This window comes from Hydractinia symbiolongicarpus, chromosome 1 (genome assembly GCF_029227915.1).
Source record: "Hydractinia symbiolongicarpus strain clone_291-10 chromosome 1, HSymV2.1, whole genome shotgun sequence".
NCBI classification, from domain to species: domain Eukaryota; kingdom Metazoa; phylum Cnidaria; class Hydrozoa; order Anthoathecata; family Hydractiniidae; genus Hydractinia; species Hydractinia symbiolongicarpus.
In genome coordinates, this window is record NC_079875.1 from 4,618,066 (window position 1) to 4,633,115 (window position 15,050).

General features: G+C 32.0%; 1 protein-coding gene across 4 annotated transcripts; it reads left to right on the top strand.

Annotated features, from left to right (window-relative positions):
* The first annotated feature begins 88 nt into the window (after positions 1-88).
* LOC130632197 (nephrocystin-1-like) lies at positions 89-13,005 on the top strand. Of its 4 annotated transcripts, none has more exons than XM_057444455.1 (28): positions 89-223; positions 316-389; positions 697-757; positions 1,139-1,213; positions 1,371-1,432; positions 2,024-2,053; positions 3,389-3,442; positions 3,613-3,759; positions 3,893-3,926; positions 4,175-4,269; positions 4,505-4,574; positions 4,956-4,977; positions 5,393-5,420; positions 5,691-5,733; positions 6,903-6,987; positions 7,488-7,579; positions 8,078-8,153; positions 8,585-8,637; positions 8,910-8,981; positions 9,434-9,506; positions 9,716-9,753; positions 10,052-10,134; positions 10,691-10,767; positions 10,919-11,018; positions 11,272-11,378; positions 11,578-11,699; positions 12,014-12,130; positions 12,506-13,005. In XM_057444455.1, exons 1-28 carry the CDS (start codon positions 155-157, stop codon positions 12,674-12,676), a joined length of 2,130 nt encoding a protein of 709 aa, XP_057300438.1. In that variant the 5' UTR covers positions 89-154; the 3' UTR covers positions 12,677-13,005. The 4 variants fall into 4 exon arrangements, with proteins under 4 accessions (XP_057300438.1, XP_057300439.1, XP_057300440.1 ...); XM_057444456.1 differs by having other exon boundaries at positions 7,491-7,579; XM_057444457.1 differs by lacking the exon at positions 3,389-3,442.
* The last annotated feature ends 2,045 nt before the right edge of the window (positions 13,006-15,050 follow it).

Consider the following 15,050-nt stretch of genomic DNA (forward strand, 5'->3'; position numbering starts at 1 on the left):
CCAGCTGTGGTCCGCAATTTCGTTTTCGGTGTTGAAAAAGTTCTCCCTTGAAACTTTGAAAAATCATTTATTGTTTTTTCATTTTTTAATTCAACATATCCTTTCTTAGAGAGTATGTAAATTATTTGCTGTATTTTAATAACTCCTGGCAAACATGAGCATGAGATTGAAATCTGGAAGAATTTCGAAGATTCAAAGAGAAATTGATCAAGTGAAATTCAAGGTAAGAAAGTAAAATTTCTTATACTAGTCATCAGATTGTGTATTTATATTTAATCAATGGTTCTGATTTTTTTATATAAAATGATTTTAAAGATTGACGATCTTTGTGAAAATGAATTGCCATCTCTTGGTCCAGCTTCACCTGACAGATTAAATGTTTACAAAAGGTACATATTTCTGTTGTTGAGTAAGTTTTTTTTTGCGTATAATTTATGTTTATTTTAATAGACAGAGATAAGAGTTACAACAGCTAAAATTCAGGTTTTTGTTTTTCCAGTGTATTCACACAATCAGGTTTTCACACATCTTAATTGAATGTATCACTAAATTAATTAGCAATCAATTTCTTATTTTTAATTTACGTCAACCATGTTTCTTGAAACCTTATTTTCCTATTTTTTCTATTATTTTGATTGCTACCATGTGTGTATTTACTTTGGTATGGGTGATATCATTAAAAATATTCTAATTTAGAGCTAGTTATTTAAAAGAAGATTTACTATCATTAAGTGCGAAATTAGAAGAGCTTTCTGTGGTATGTTTTATTTTATTTAAAGGACAATGTACTATTTTAGTTTTTGTTAAAGGCACTTCTATATCCTGCTGATTAATCTCCTCTCCTCCCACAGTGTTTAACATTCTCCTTAATCTTTCTTAGCATAAAGTAAAACTAAGTTTAAAGTGAAGGTTTTTGGTCATCACTTTAATGACTGGTATGAAAGAATCTGATGAATGGTTAATGACTTATTTAACTTTTTGAGTAATACTAACCATACTAAAAACATAAAAAACAAATTTACATAACACACAATTTAAAAGTTGCTCACCTAAAACGATCTTTTCATTTTGGTTCACATAAACAATGATTGGGATTTGTTTAATTCAATAATATCTCAGAGTTCTTGTTAAATTTTAGACTAATGAAAAAGTACCTACACAAGTATTTGAAGAACAAAAAAGACAAGAAACAAAACGTGTTAATAATCTGCAGGTAACTTTTTCTTCTCGTTTTTACGCAATTTAAACTGGAATTTAAAATAATTGTTGTTAAGCTTTAAGGCTACACATGTTAATTTCTGACAGTTCAGTTACGAAACTGTTTTTTTAGTACAGTAGAGTAGAGTTTTAAATCTGTTTCTTTTGTCTAGAAAAAATTGAATACAATAACTGATCAACTCGAACCTGATGATGTAGAGGAAGATTATTTTAAGTATGTCTATTTGTTTCGTTTTACCATGCTGTTTGGGTGACCCTCCCAAAGCATTATCTTTAAAAAGTAAGAAAATGTGTGAAGAAAGACTTATCCATGGAAGTATAGATTTTTCACAGTTTAATTTAAACACAATGTACTGAAATTTTTTAATATTGCTTTTAAAATATCAGATTTATCCCTTCTCTGCAACGTTCTCCCTTTTAAATGAATCCTTGTAATAAATAATTATTATTTAACCGTGATATTTATGCTATTGCATAGAGAACATCCAAAATTTGATCAGGACTTCCTTTCTGTAGTATATCTTATATTTAAGGCAATTTTAGTCAGTGTTAAATAAGCACGAAAAGAGTTTGTCAAAATAGACTTGATGAAAATGATTGACTACTAAATTAAGTGGTAACGTTGACAGTTTCAAAAAAACAAGGAAACAAATTTTATGTTAAATGTTTTGACGTCTACAGAAGCGTAGTGGAAAGTGTTTAACTATTTTGCAAAAAAATATTGTGTTGTGATGGCTATTTGAATACTTATGTATATCTATAAAATGAAATGTAAACATATAATTATGTTTCATTTTGTTGTCAGGAAATTTGATGTAATGGAGAAACAAAAATCGTAAGTTTACGATTTTGCAACTTTAAATTAGTAATTTTTTTTATAGTTTAAATTTAATAAAAATATACTATTTTAATAAAGTGTGACAAAACAGGTTTCAAGCGAAATGTTTTCAGAACCATTCTTGCTGCTATCCCATATTTTTTGCATGACCGATGACTAGTGATGGTACCTGGTGTGGTCATTATGTTACTCATGGTGATTCTAGGTGTGGTTAAACCATAATCTTCCGGCATCAGATTCCATAGTATCGAGAAGTTAAAAAAGAACTCTTCTCGGGATTCCTGCCCACTTGTTTATTTACCTACTATTGATTGATCAAGACTCGGTTTGGTTGATAAATCTTGGTATTCAGTGGGGTTGTTGTATTTTATTTATATCACTGATACTTGTTAATGATTCTCAGTTTAGTTTATTGCACCAGTGATTAAAAAAAGCTCTCGATGTGGTTAATATGTGTATGTTACTCACTTTTGATGATACCCAATATGGTTGATGTTTTCATTTTTACATCATTGATTGTTGTTGGTGATATTTGGTTGATATTCATTATTATTCCACCAGTGCATAAGAAAAGGTTCCACACCGGCGATTGAGAATGTGACCTCACCATGTAGTTAGTATTTTTGTACCAAGCATAGTTGATGGTAGTATCCAGTGCAGTTGATGTTTTCATTTTTTCTATTGATTGTTGTTGGTGATATTTGGTTGATATTCATTTTTATTCCACCGGTGCATAAGAAAAGGTTCCACACCGGCGATTGAGAATGTGACCTCACCATGTAGTTAGTATTTTTGTACCAAGCATAGTTGATGGTAGTATCCAGTGCAGTTGATGTTTTCATTTTTACTATTGATTGTTGTTGGTGATATTTGGTTGATATTCATTTTTATTCCACCGGTGCATAAGAAAAGGTTCCACACCGGCGATTGAGAATGTGACCTCACCATGTAGTTAGTATTTTTGTACCAAGCATAGTTGATGGTAGTATCCAGTGTGGTTGATGATTTCATTTTTACCATTGATTCTTGTTGGTGATACTTGGTTAATATTCATTTTATTGTACCAGTGATTAAGAAAAGGTTCCACACCGGCGATTGAGAATGTGACCTCACCATGTAGTTAGTATTCAGTGCGGTTGATTTTTTAAATTTTACATTACTAATGTACCCAATGTGGGTGATGTTAATTTTGATGACTATATTGATTACATTACTAAAAATAGTTTTACAGTTAATAGTTATATTATTTTTATTTTAATTTTATGTAAATACTCAATATTAAATAGAATTAAAATTAATTTATAATCATATTACTAATTTTATTAATCATAGAATTTTAAAAACACCAGATAAACTGATTGATGAAAACATGATATTCAAAGAAGTGTAAGATATAAAATTTGCGTGGATTACTTTATTCTTGTCCTCTTACTGTAGCTCTATGTTCGGTGTGGAAATGTTTAATAGTAGTACTGCAACCAACAATTTTGTTTAAGCTAGTGATATTCAGGGTTGTTATTCTTTAAGAGTGTTCAATATATTTTGTTATTTTGCAGAAAAATGCAACATGAGGATGCTGGTAAGGATGAAGATGACTTTGTTACTGAGGATGATGATGACGATGACGATGATGATGATGAAGAATATGAAGATGACGAAGACAGGGATGATGAAGAAGAGAGTCTAGAAGATAAAGATAATGAGTATGTCAACAAGCTTTTATAGGTTCTGTCAATCTCCTTATGAAAAGGTTTTTACAAACTGACACTTACGTCTATATATAACATCTAAGAATGCATTTGTATAATAGTTTCATCGATAATCAAATTATTTTAGTGATGAAGAGGATGACGAAGATGATGAAGAAGTTGTAAGAAATAAATTCAGTTTCTTTGCAGCAGTTTTTGTGTCAGTGTAGTGCTTAAAGCAATAAAAAAAAATAAAACACAGAGGAGTTTTAGAGGCTTATGATATATTTATATTATGTTATAAAAAATATAATTTGCTTTTATATTCAATAAATAATTTTTGTAAAAATACCCAGACCGTAATGAATATACTGAATATGTTTCTGAAACATTACAGTATCCTTAATATCATGTAATTTTTGTCCGTTAGGTTCACACTGTTGAAGCTCTCACTAATTTCAAAGCTGAGCAGGATGGTGATCTTTCATTTAAAACGCATGACGTTATCCAAATTGTGGACGCAAGGTATTTTTATTCAATTTGTATGTTTTACTGAACTCTTGTTTTGTTTTCGATGGCTTTTTAACCAATGCTAGAATTTAATTTACTTGTATCCTTTTCCGTTCATTGCTTTTACGCAAAGTAACGTGATAAACGGATTATATCTCCTCCTCCTAAATAAAATTACTCTAACTGAGGATCTCGTAAGAGAGCCTTATTAATATTTGCATTAAGCTATCATATTTTTTATTTTATTTAGTGAAGATGGTTGGTGGACTGGGATAGATAAACATGGTAATAGAGGACTGGTACCAAGCACTCTTGTCAAGGTTTGTAGGCGGGTTTTTTTTCGGTTGTATATTGTAGAAAAACAAACCTATGTCTGCTGAAAAGAAACACCAAAAATTCATGAAATTTTACCCCAAATGAAGAAGGAACACAATTTCCTCACACATCAAAAGGAATGAACCGTTGTCGGCAACATCATAAAAATAGATCATTAAGCGTTCCTGTAGAAGTGATTTCAGAGGAAAAGGTTATCCCTGTGATATTATTCGCGAACCATAAAAGACATAGATTCATGATCGGATCAGGAATAACACTTTTTTTTAACATCACCCTACTTTTACTTTCCAAATGACCATCGCAGAAATAAATATATGCAGAATTATACTAAAAATTTTACCAACAAAGTATTAAATTTTTTTTAGATTATTGAGAGGAAAGTAAAAGGTATGTTATACTACTTTAGTGTTTTGATTTTTCATTTAAGTGTGAACAAACTTTTGCGAATAAATAAAATGTGGCTTAAAAAGTAAAATTCTGATTCAATTTCAGATTTTGGGATTTTTTTAGAATAGGCCTAAATAGAACCAAATAAAGTTAATTGTATCGTGCAGTTAGAATAAGATCACCATCATGACAGGAGAGGCTTTTATGAAATTCATTACTTTTTATAGTGTGAGAGATCACAGTTCTTATGCTACAGGCACCCTGAATAAGATTTTTTAAAAATAATGAAAACTTTCGCGATTTGGAATGTTCCAGAATGAGAAAAGTCGTAATTCTGCCTTATCTTGCACAATGGAGAATAATAATATTTTTTTTAGTGAAACATAGAATATATATATTACCTTCATTTTTTTAGACAAACCGCCATTAGAAAAGAAAAGAAGGTAAGTAAAGCCTGATTTGACTTCATCTAACGTGGCTGAAATTGATTCGTCATTAATGTCACGAGTTAATGTTGAGCGATTAGAAGTAACTATAATCCTGGACAATAAGTAGCCAGTCACCAAAATCTCACTAAGTTGCTGGTCAGCAAAATCTCACTAAGTAGCCAGTCAGCAAAGTCTCACTAAGTTGCTAGTCAGCAAAATCTCACTAAGTAGTAGCCAGTCAGCAAAATCACCTGTTAAATTTTAATGTGTTTTCTCTTGTTTCAGTGGTAAAGAATTGTGGGAAGCTTTAAAAGACGCGCCTTCTAAGGTAGGTTTTATAACTGAGGAGACTTTGAAAATGTACGTTCGCAGTAACATTGTGTTTCATATAGGTGAAGAGCGATCTAAAAATGCGCAGGTACAGGGTATGCCAAAAGCTAATTTGAGGGGACAAGGGGAAGGGGTGGTGGAGCCGAAAAAGGGCAAATTTTTGGGCGAACGTACTTTAATAGTGTCCCTTAACTTAATATCGTTGAGGGGAATGATTCTTGCCAAGAAATACTGACGAAATTTTGTCGATAGACGAAATTCCAAAGAATGATTTTCTTCAATTTTTCTTCTATTTATTGTCAATAAATAATTTCTGAGACGAAATTAAATTGTTTTAATTTTATTGAGGAACCTTTGACACAGGAAAACTAATTAAAGTAAAAGAATGAATTAAATTAAATTTTATTTAATGAATTAAAATTTCGGAATTTTGTAAAGATGGTTTTTATGGCAGACTGCCATAAAAACGTGCAGCAAACCTGTGATTTTTTTAGTTTAAAATACGACTTAAAAATTTTTGTAAGGAAATATATTGTGTGTTGGTTTTTTCAAATTAAGATTTAATTTAACGCAAGAAAAGCTGTGAAAGTGTTGCAAAAGTTAAACAATAAAACTGTTTAATGTGAAAAGAACAAAAAACATTTTTCTATTGAAAGCATATCAGATAAAAATTGTTATTTTTCTCCATTTTAAACCTGTTTTATAATTCATTAAATGTTTTAAACTTTCCACAATGGTTTAGAAGCAAATATCAGAAAAAGGGGAGTGCAAATAAACGAACTGTGTTAAATCTGTTTTCATTTTTAACAAATTGTTTTGGTTTGTGATTTTAAATCTTAGAAAAAAAAATATCTCTCTCCTTAAGAAAAAAAATTGATGCTGTTTTTAATTTAAAAGGGAGAAATGTCAAATCAGGTAAAAAAACAAAAACACTGTTTTATACCATAAAATACCTTTAAAAAGTGAAAGTATTAATGTGTGCTTCTTTGTCTTTGTCTTCCAGCAATCCCCGCTCATTTTTTACTTTAAAATCATTGGTTGATAGAAGAGCGTTTTCTCTCTCGTTTCCACTTTAACATTACATCTCCGAACACACCTTCAACTTTGTTTACAATGTTAAAGCAATGTCATGCTTCACTGACGCTGTAATGTTTTCTTGTTATTTAGCCCAGTGTAACAGATGTCCTTCAAGCTATGAAAGCTGTACCTTCAGGATTTCGTAGCCCAACTCTTGGAGCATGGTACCAGAAAGGTAAAAAAGAATTATTAAATAAGGCTTACAAAGCTTTTTTGTGCATTGAAGAGGTCTGTTATTTGAAAAAAGCAGCCACCAACAAGCCAACGCAGGGGGATTTATATTGATGAGTTTAACACATTAGAGTCTCATGGACTAAGGGGGTGAATTAGTCGCTACCTAGCAGTAATTGGTTTGCTGGTTGATTATTAAATGTTAACATTGACATTGGTTGTTTACTCTTGAATAATGTAAAATGATCCGATATAAATCATATGTCGTTGTTAAAGTTTCTAACGGAGCCCGTCTTTACAATATTAGCTACCTGTCCTTTCCAAATAACTGATACCTACAACCAGTGACCAACTACCAACCTTTCTCCCTCTGGCGTTTGTGCATTAAACATCTCTATGTCCTTTTTAAAATTCTTACCAGGTAGATAAATATTTTATCATTACAAAAAAAACATATTTGAAATAGAAGTGGAACATAATATATGCTTTTATTTTTATTTACAGAAGACTATCGAGCATCGTCGTGGATCATCCCAAAAACCAGCCAATCAAATTTGCAGTTTAAAGATTTATTTTGGGACAGTATCAATAGGAAGGTGATTTATATCCTCTTTGAAAGACGTTTTTTTCGAAAATTTGCATTTTATAACATTTTCGCGGGTTTTTGGTTTTGCGAATCGTCAGTACGCAAAAAATAGTTGTTTCTAACAATAAAGTAATTTTTGAACAACTAAAAGCCAGGTGATGAGTATAATCAGCGTTTCAACCAAACCTGTTTTAGAAAGTGTTAGAGGGAGGAAAAACACAAAATCAATTTGTGTTCTTTTACTCATTTTTTATTGTGGCTTTTAATGGTGCAAAGAATATTTTACGGATTTTAAAAATTACGAAAAATTTTTTTGAGTGAGTTAGCTGCCTCTTATTTAAATAAAAACGCATCTCTTACATATTAACCATGAAACATCATCGACAAATATTATTATTTTTGAGGGGCGGAAACATGCCCTTTAGGCTGGTACTGCTCTGAGCTGAAGTATTGGGAACTTTTTTTGTTTTTGCGATAATAATAATTCATTTGTTTTCCTCTCGTGTAGCTACGAAGCAACTCGGTTAAAGTGTGTCGTACATTTTCTTTGGTGGGCGTGAAATGTGTACCGCCAGTGGGAGCAGGTGAATCTCTTTTTTATATCAACATGTATTTCATCGTAAAAACTAAAAATGTAGTTTTCTTGCGTGGTTGAGTGTTTTTAACTTGTGTTTTTACATTCTATCTTCTGAATTAATTTCCTTCCAAATATCCCGAATAATAGAAATGTTTTAACATTTTTAAAAACTATATGAGCTCAACATACCTCACTTAGATGTGGCAAGCATAATTTCATTCACGATTTAAAGTTTATCATTCAGTGGACATATAAGGCTGGAGTTCCTTTATAAGGCGGAAGTAAAACAGGCGAAAAAGGAACTTTCAAAACGTCGTTTCATGGCCTTTGTGTCAAGAAAATAATAAACAACAAATATTGTGAGAGACAGATCAAAATATAAAGTATAAGTTATCTTTGAATTTAAATCATGTAATGCTGTTTTTTTTTGTTTTTTAGGAATGGAAGTTTTAAGTCGTCAAGTATACATCTCTTTGTGGGATGAAGAGAAGGTGAAAAAAATACATTTAATGATTGTGTAAACATGACGCCTTATGAGATAAGAAAAACAGTTCTTCTCCTAAACGAATTTTTGTCACTTTTTGTCCAGTGAATCAGTTTTCCCGATTATTACGATGTCTTTAGGTTTGTACAAATCAACGTAACTATTGAAAGCATTTTTAAAACAAAAACGAAGAATATAGCTTGATTATTCAAAATTTATATCAGGATAAAGATTTGTCCCACCTTGATAACATTCTGTTCCTCTTTTTATTTTTTTCAGATCATCAGCAACATTCATTTAGTAAAAGCTATCCTCATGGAAAAAGACCAAAGTTGGACTTTTACACCAAAAGTAAATGCATGTTTTCTTTGTTCTACAAAGTTGTTCCACAAATGCTTGTCCCGTACCTATATTTTTTTTGAAAGTTGTTGTAGCATCTTTACTACTGTTCCCCTTGATACGTGGTGTACTGACGAACTTATAGCAGAACCTCGTTGTTAGTGGCAAACGTACACACCCTTTTTTAGGGTACACAGATTCTCAAGACGTTTCTTAAACAGTTATTTAGAGCCTAGAAATTAACTATTAACTTCGCGCCAAATCATTAACGCCGGTTATGTTGCTCCAGTTGAAATTAAAGTCGCTTGCAACATAAACAGGGATGTAGCTGTTGAAAAACTCCTATAGCTCGGGCCTTTCGTATGAGTAGCACTTCCCTGGGCAACGTAATGGTGTCTATATCGGATTAAATCTGCACAAACTGGGAACGAGTAGGATGTTACATATAGTCTGTTTTTTTGTAGATAGGAAAGAACATACCAAGTTTATATCATGGAGAATTTATTGCACGTATAAATAATGATAATCGCAAGCTTGGTAAGTTAGCTTGGAATAAAAAGTAGTCTTGCTTTGAAAAGCTTTGAAACTTTCATATTTTTTTGTGACTTTCACGTTTATTTCTTACTTCTATATTTATTTGTGACTTTTATGTTTATTTATTTATTTATTTCCTATTTATTTGTAATTTCTATGTTTTTTTTATTCTCTCGTAGTACTTCTATATTTATTTGTGTTTTTCCATCTAGGGTTATTGTTTGAGCTGAATTACACATACAAGAGAACGGTATGATTTTCTAATATTAATAAAAAACACATTCCACTTTATAAGTTTTTATAAGTGCAATACGATAAGAGTTAGATATCTTATCTGTGTCGTAGCAAATAATTGGACCAGCACTAACCCGTCTCTAACAACATAGCAGTTCTACGTTGAGTAATCAATCTTATTTGTTAAACAAAAGTATTAACTGACCCAAAGGAATCACAAGGAAGGAATTGCCTTTTTTTATATATATTTTTCTCTCTATTGCTTTGTTTTGATATCAATGTGTTATGTTTCAACAATTCCACTTTTATTTTAGTCTACTGGGGAAGTGAGTGACATCTGTTGTGGATGGACATCCGTACCATTATTTGACGCAAATGGAAACCCAGTTGGTAATAAGTACGTTCAAAATATTTTTCTTTTTTCTCCTACTACTAAATTTTTACCCTTCGTTTCCTCTTAAAATTTGGCAAAATAAAAAATGTGTTTTAAAGTTTTTTAGTGTTTGTTCTTAAACCCTCCTAAGTTCTCCTAAAATCGACTACTGTTCGGTTTTGTTCTGTGGACACCCTGAATATATCCCTAGAAATTTGTTAACTCGTTGATAGGGGTATGGGATCATGTTTTTTCAACAAAAAAAGTTGAGAAGACGTTCGGAAGGTTTTTGGGCTTACGTTATTTGACTGAGAGTATTCTAGGAAATCTTACAGTGTGAAAAACCTAAACCAAATTTTCGGGGGCAGGTTTTTCTTCTTCAAATATCTGATTATAGAAGTTGCTAAAAATGATCAATTTTAGCATGATAAAAACATTCACTTCCAGAATAAATCCACATTTTTATATCTTGTTCACATATTTTGTATGGTATATATAGTATTTTAGATTTCTTTTTTGCACAAAAAAATTGCGAAACATTCAGTATTTCTATCATCTCTATATATTTTTGTAATTTTAGAAATTTTGAAGTGAAACTTAGCGGTGGTACTCCATTTGAAAAGGGAATTATACTTGATCCCAACCTCGACTTGAACAGTTAGTATCATTATCGTTTCAGTTCCTGCTTCCTTTAAGTTCATCTCGTATGTTAGATTGTTGCGAAAAGCAGTGCGTTAAAACATCAACTCGACGCCATTTTGGAAAACATTGTGTATAAAATCGTGTCTATTTTCACCTCATGTTTTAGCAAGTCAATCACTGATGCAGTCGTTAATACGAACCAATCGTCAACCAAGACTACAAATAAGATCTACTGGTTATAATAAGCTCACTAAGGAACAATACGAGTAAGTGGGCGTTTTTCTGCATGTATTGCCAGTAACCGCCCTGACATTGTATAAACCGCCATTTTTAAGAGCACATTGTGGCCTCATCCAAATAAGGGCGCATGCGATTTCATCGCTTATAAAAGGTATTAGGATATAAACGCACCACACTGGAATCAGACAATTTGTTTACTTTGTTTAGCTAAGTATTTTTATGTCAAAATGTTTTATTTTACATATTTGCAAGGTTTTTTATTTCCTCTCATTTATTTAGCATGTTGCCAGATACTTTGATCACGTGTCAACAATACGCGCGTTTTATTGGTTTTTATCGACAGCATGCTGCAATGACTTTCTGTCGCGAAGACGATATACCATCAGGTATTCAAAATTATTTACTCGTTCGCGTGTTTTTTGGGGTTGTTTTGCTTTTTTGTTTTTTTATGCGTTCACTCGCTCACTTGTCCGTTCGCTTGTTCGTTCATAAATTTATGTTCGTATGGTTGTTTTTATGGGGCATTCGTATTGGCTCATTTCCGAATACTTATGCATATGTGACTCACAAATATTTGATTTTCAGATCTGCGCTGCGATGAAATTTTATCAACTTTTCCAAGGGTGATGAATTATCCAGACTTGATGGATGCGTTGAATCTTGTCTGGAATGAAAAGACGAGGACTAATTTAAGCAGGTCACAAAGGGTAAGATTTCTTTAGAACTCTAATAAGAAAAGATTTTTAGACATATCTATTATTATTTTTTCTACTATGATCACGTCAATATCTACTATACGCGCTTTACCGTTGATATAACAACTACAGGGTAATAATTTAAGCAGGTCACAAAGGATATGGCGCGAAGTACATGTATTATTAGCTTGAACGTCGAAATTAAAATAAAACGAAAGGCAAATTTGACGAAAAAAACAGTGAAGTTTCTATGCAATAAAATAGAGTTCTAATAATAAGATGGAAGTTGTAAATAATTTTCATTTTTTTCTATTTTTATTTTTTAGCGCAACGTAGCTCATCTTCAAACATTATTCAAAGAAAGTTTTGTAGAGAGTGCGTTCAGTTTAATGCAGTGTTCACATTTACCTTCATTTCAGTGGGCGAACGAACCCGCAGAAATGGTAACGTTTATAATCGTTTTTGGTTTGACTTAGACGTCGGTTCTAATTTCGGAAAACCAATATCGGATTTTGTTATTGTTTATAAATTGGATTAGTATTTGTAAACAGAAATACTAATCCATCACACTACACCAAAGATAGTGTAGTGGTAGCGCAGTCGGCTTGTAATCATAAGGTTTCAGGTTCGAGTCCCCACTACACGCACTTTAAATGTAACTCTAACCGGCTTGTGTGGCAGGGAAGCAAGTTAAAGCAATGTTATCTCTGGCAGTAATTTAACATAGTTGCAGTCGAAGGGGATGGAAGCAGTTAGGATGGAACCCCCAAGGTCGTTAAAACTTTCTGTTATTCATTTACTTTTTTGTTCGTTTATAGGCACGAAGTTCGTTTATTTCTACATTCCTTCAACAAAAGAATGTTTTAGGTGGCCTGCTATCTCCCGATTATCGCTTTAAGCCCCTCAATGTCAACAAACTTGCTTTTAATGTCGTATCTAAACGCAGTGCTTTACCTGCACCAATAATTCGAGATGTGGAACGCACGTGACACAAATGTTAATAGTAGCTTCACTTACCTTGGATGATCAAGTGAAATTCGAAAAATTTGGATGATCAAGTGAAATTCGAAAAATTTGGATGATCAAGTGAAATTCAAAAAATTTGAATGATCAAGTGAAATTCTAAAAATTTGAATGATCAAGTGAAATTCGAAAAATTTGAATGATCAAGTGAAATTCGAAAATTTGGATGATCAAGTGAAATTCGAAAAATTTGAATGATCAAGTGAAATTCGAAAAATTTGGGAAGAATGTTTGGTAGCAGTAGTTTATATTTTATAAATATTTTTAATGTTTCTCCGAGGTCGTAGCGTGCACTGCACAATAATAATAAGAAATAGAAGGTACCATTGTAGGAGAGAGAAAATTGAAATATTAACGCATAGGTTGGATAAAAACGAAGCCTTTACGGAAGTCTCTCCCATATTGACCTTGATTAACAAAGGTTTTGAGAGTTGGAGGCATGGCTACTCCGCTCCAACCCCTTCCCCAGACTAATACGGGGCTGGTAACGTCTTTCATGTAAAATTTTCAAGCGTAAAAAGTAGTTATTTTCTATTACGCTACGCTTATTCGAAAATAACTTTCCCTATTTTCTTATTTTGGAGACAGGAAAGACTGAATAACTTATAAGCGCGTTCATGCTTTACACGACCTTTAAAAACGTAAAACCACACCACCGGCCTTTGTCATAATTACGAAAATAAATTGGGAAGTTAGCAACATATGTAACAAATTTCAATATAACTGCAGTTGCTTTCTTCGCATATATTTATAAACAGATTCAATTAATATTTATATCATCATATTTGTATATTTTGTACATTTGGATTTTATCTTGTATATATTTATTGTTATAGACGATGAAATAAGTCGTTTTTTTACGCCAATCTTCCGTGACTTTTGATTTGATTTTGATTGTGTTTGGTAGCAGCGGTAAGTCTATGGTAAAAAAAAAACGTATCGCAAAAGCTCAAATAAACGCCGTGTAAATAAACGCCCTCCTAAATAAAAATTTAGGTCTGCGCACTAATGTGGGGAGATGCTTGATGATATTGGACGCACCTTCTTTCATAAACATTGACACATTCATCACTGGCTTTTAACTGCTAGCTACTACAGCACACAAACTCGCTACACAACTAAACTATCATTTTGCAGACTTTGAGTTTATTTAACTACAATCGTTAACGAAATGTATGTGATAAATATTGTGGTAAAAATTGATCATACCGCACTTGCACCCCTACCCTATGATTCATGTGGTGGATTTTAATCCAAGGGAAAAAGAAACAACATTAGATTTGAGAAAAGGTATGGCAGGCGTTTATTAATTTTGTCTGCGATTGTCCTAAAACGAATGGAACAGCTTATTCTATTCTATCTTTCAACAAGCAATTTACCGCAACGGTGTTTTTAGGGCTCTTTTACTTGGGCCTCTAGTGTTTTTAATATCTAGGAATGAATTACACGACCGCTTGATGCACTCGCATGTTCAACATTTCTCGCACAACGTAGGTCTTATAGATATTCAAAAAATGGGCATGTAACATCTCTTTATTTGAGATAAAGAGCCAGTTATACTGAAATAAGACTTACTTTTGTCATTGTTGTTGTCATCATTGTTGTTATCGTTGTTGTTGTTGTTGGTAATATAACAATCATTGGATTAATATGAAATAAAAACCCTTTCTCAAAGAAGCTATTTTATTATCACACGCGACAGCGCAGTGATCTATGAATTTAAGGTCCGTACGTCACAGTTTTTCTCTTACTGATTTTGTACAAAGTTATCAATAAATTCTAGAAATTTCAGGCTAAAAATTTGACACAAAAATAGGTTTTTTTTCATTTTTCTCTAAAAATTATCATTACTTTTTTTATAAATGGACGTAAGAATCTACAAATTTCATTTAGACCCACATGCAGCAAAACTCTGGTCTCAACATGAGCTTGATTATTCACATTGTCTTTCTTTTATAACCTGAGAACAGATAATTATTTACAAATTTAGCTAGTCATCCCAGTCGTCTACTGATGAAGTTCTTGTTGGTAATACAAGCGCTAACCTCCAAGAAATCGTTAGCCGCATATAGACTGAAGACTTCGCTCCAACTCTCTATATTGTTTAAGCGCCTCAATGTATTGGCTATACTAGCTTTTTAAGGATTGATTGAGAAAATTTGTAGATGTTGACAATGCGTTTGTTGCTTGAAAACCAACTAGAAAAAACATTACAAATTTATCATTCAAAGATGAACTTTTAATATGCTACTAGTAAAATTTACTTTAATAAACGTTTAAAAATTTGATTTATAAAAAAAGGTCGTTTTAAGGCAATATAGACAGTTAAAATTCACAGAA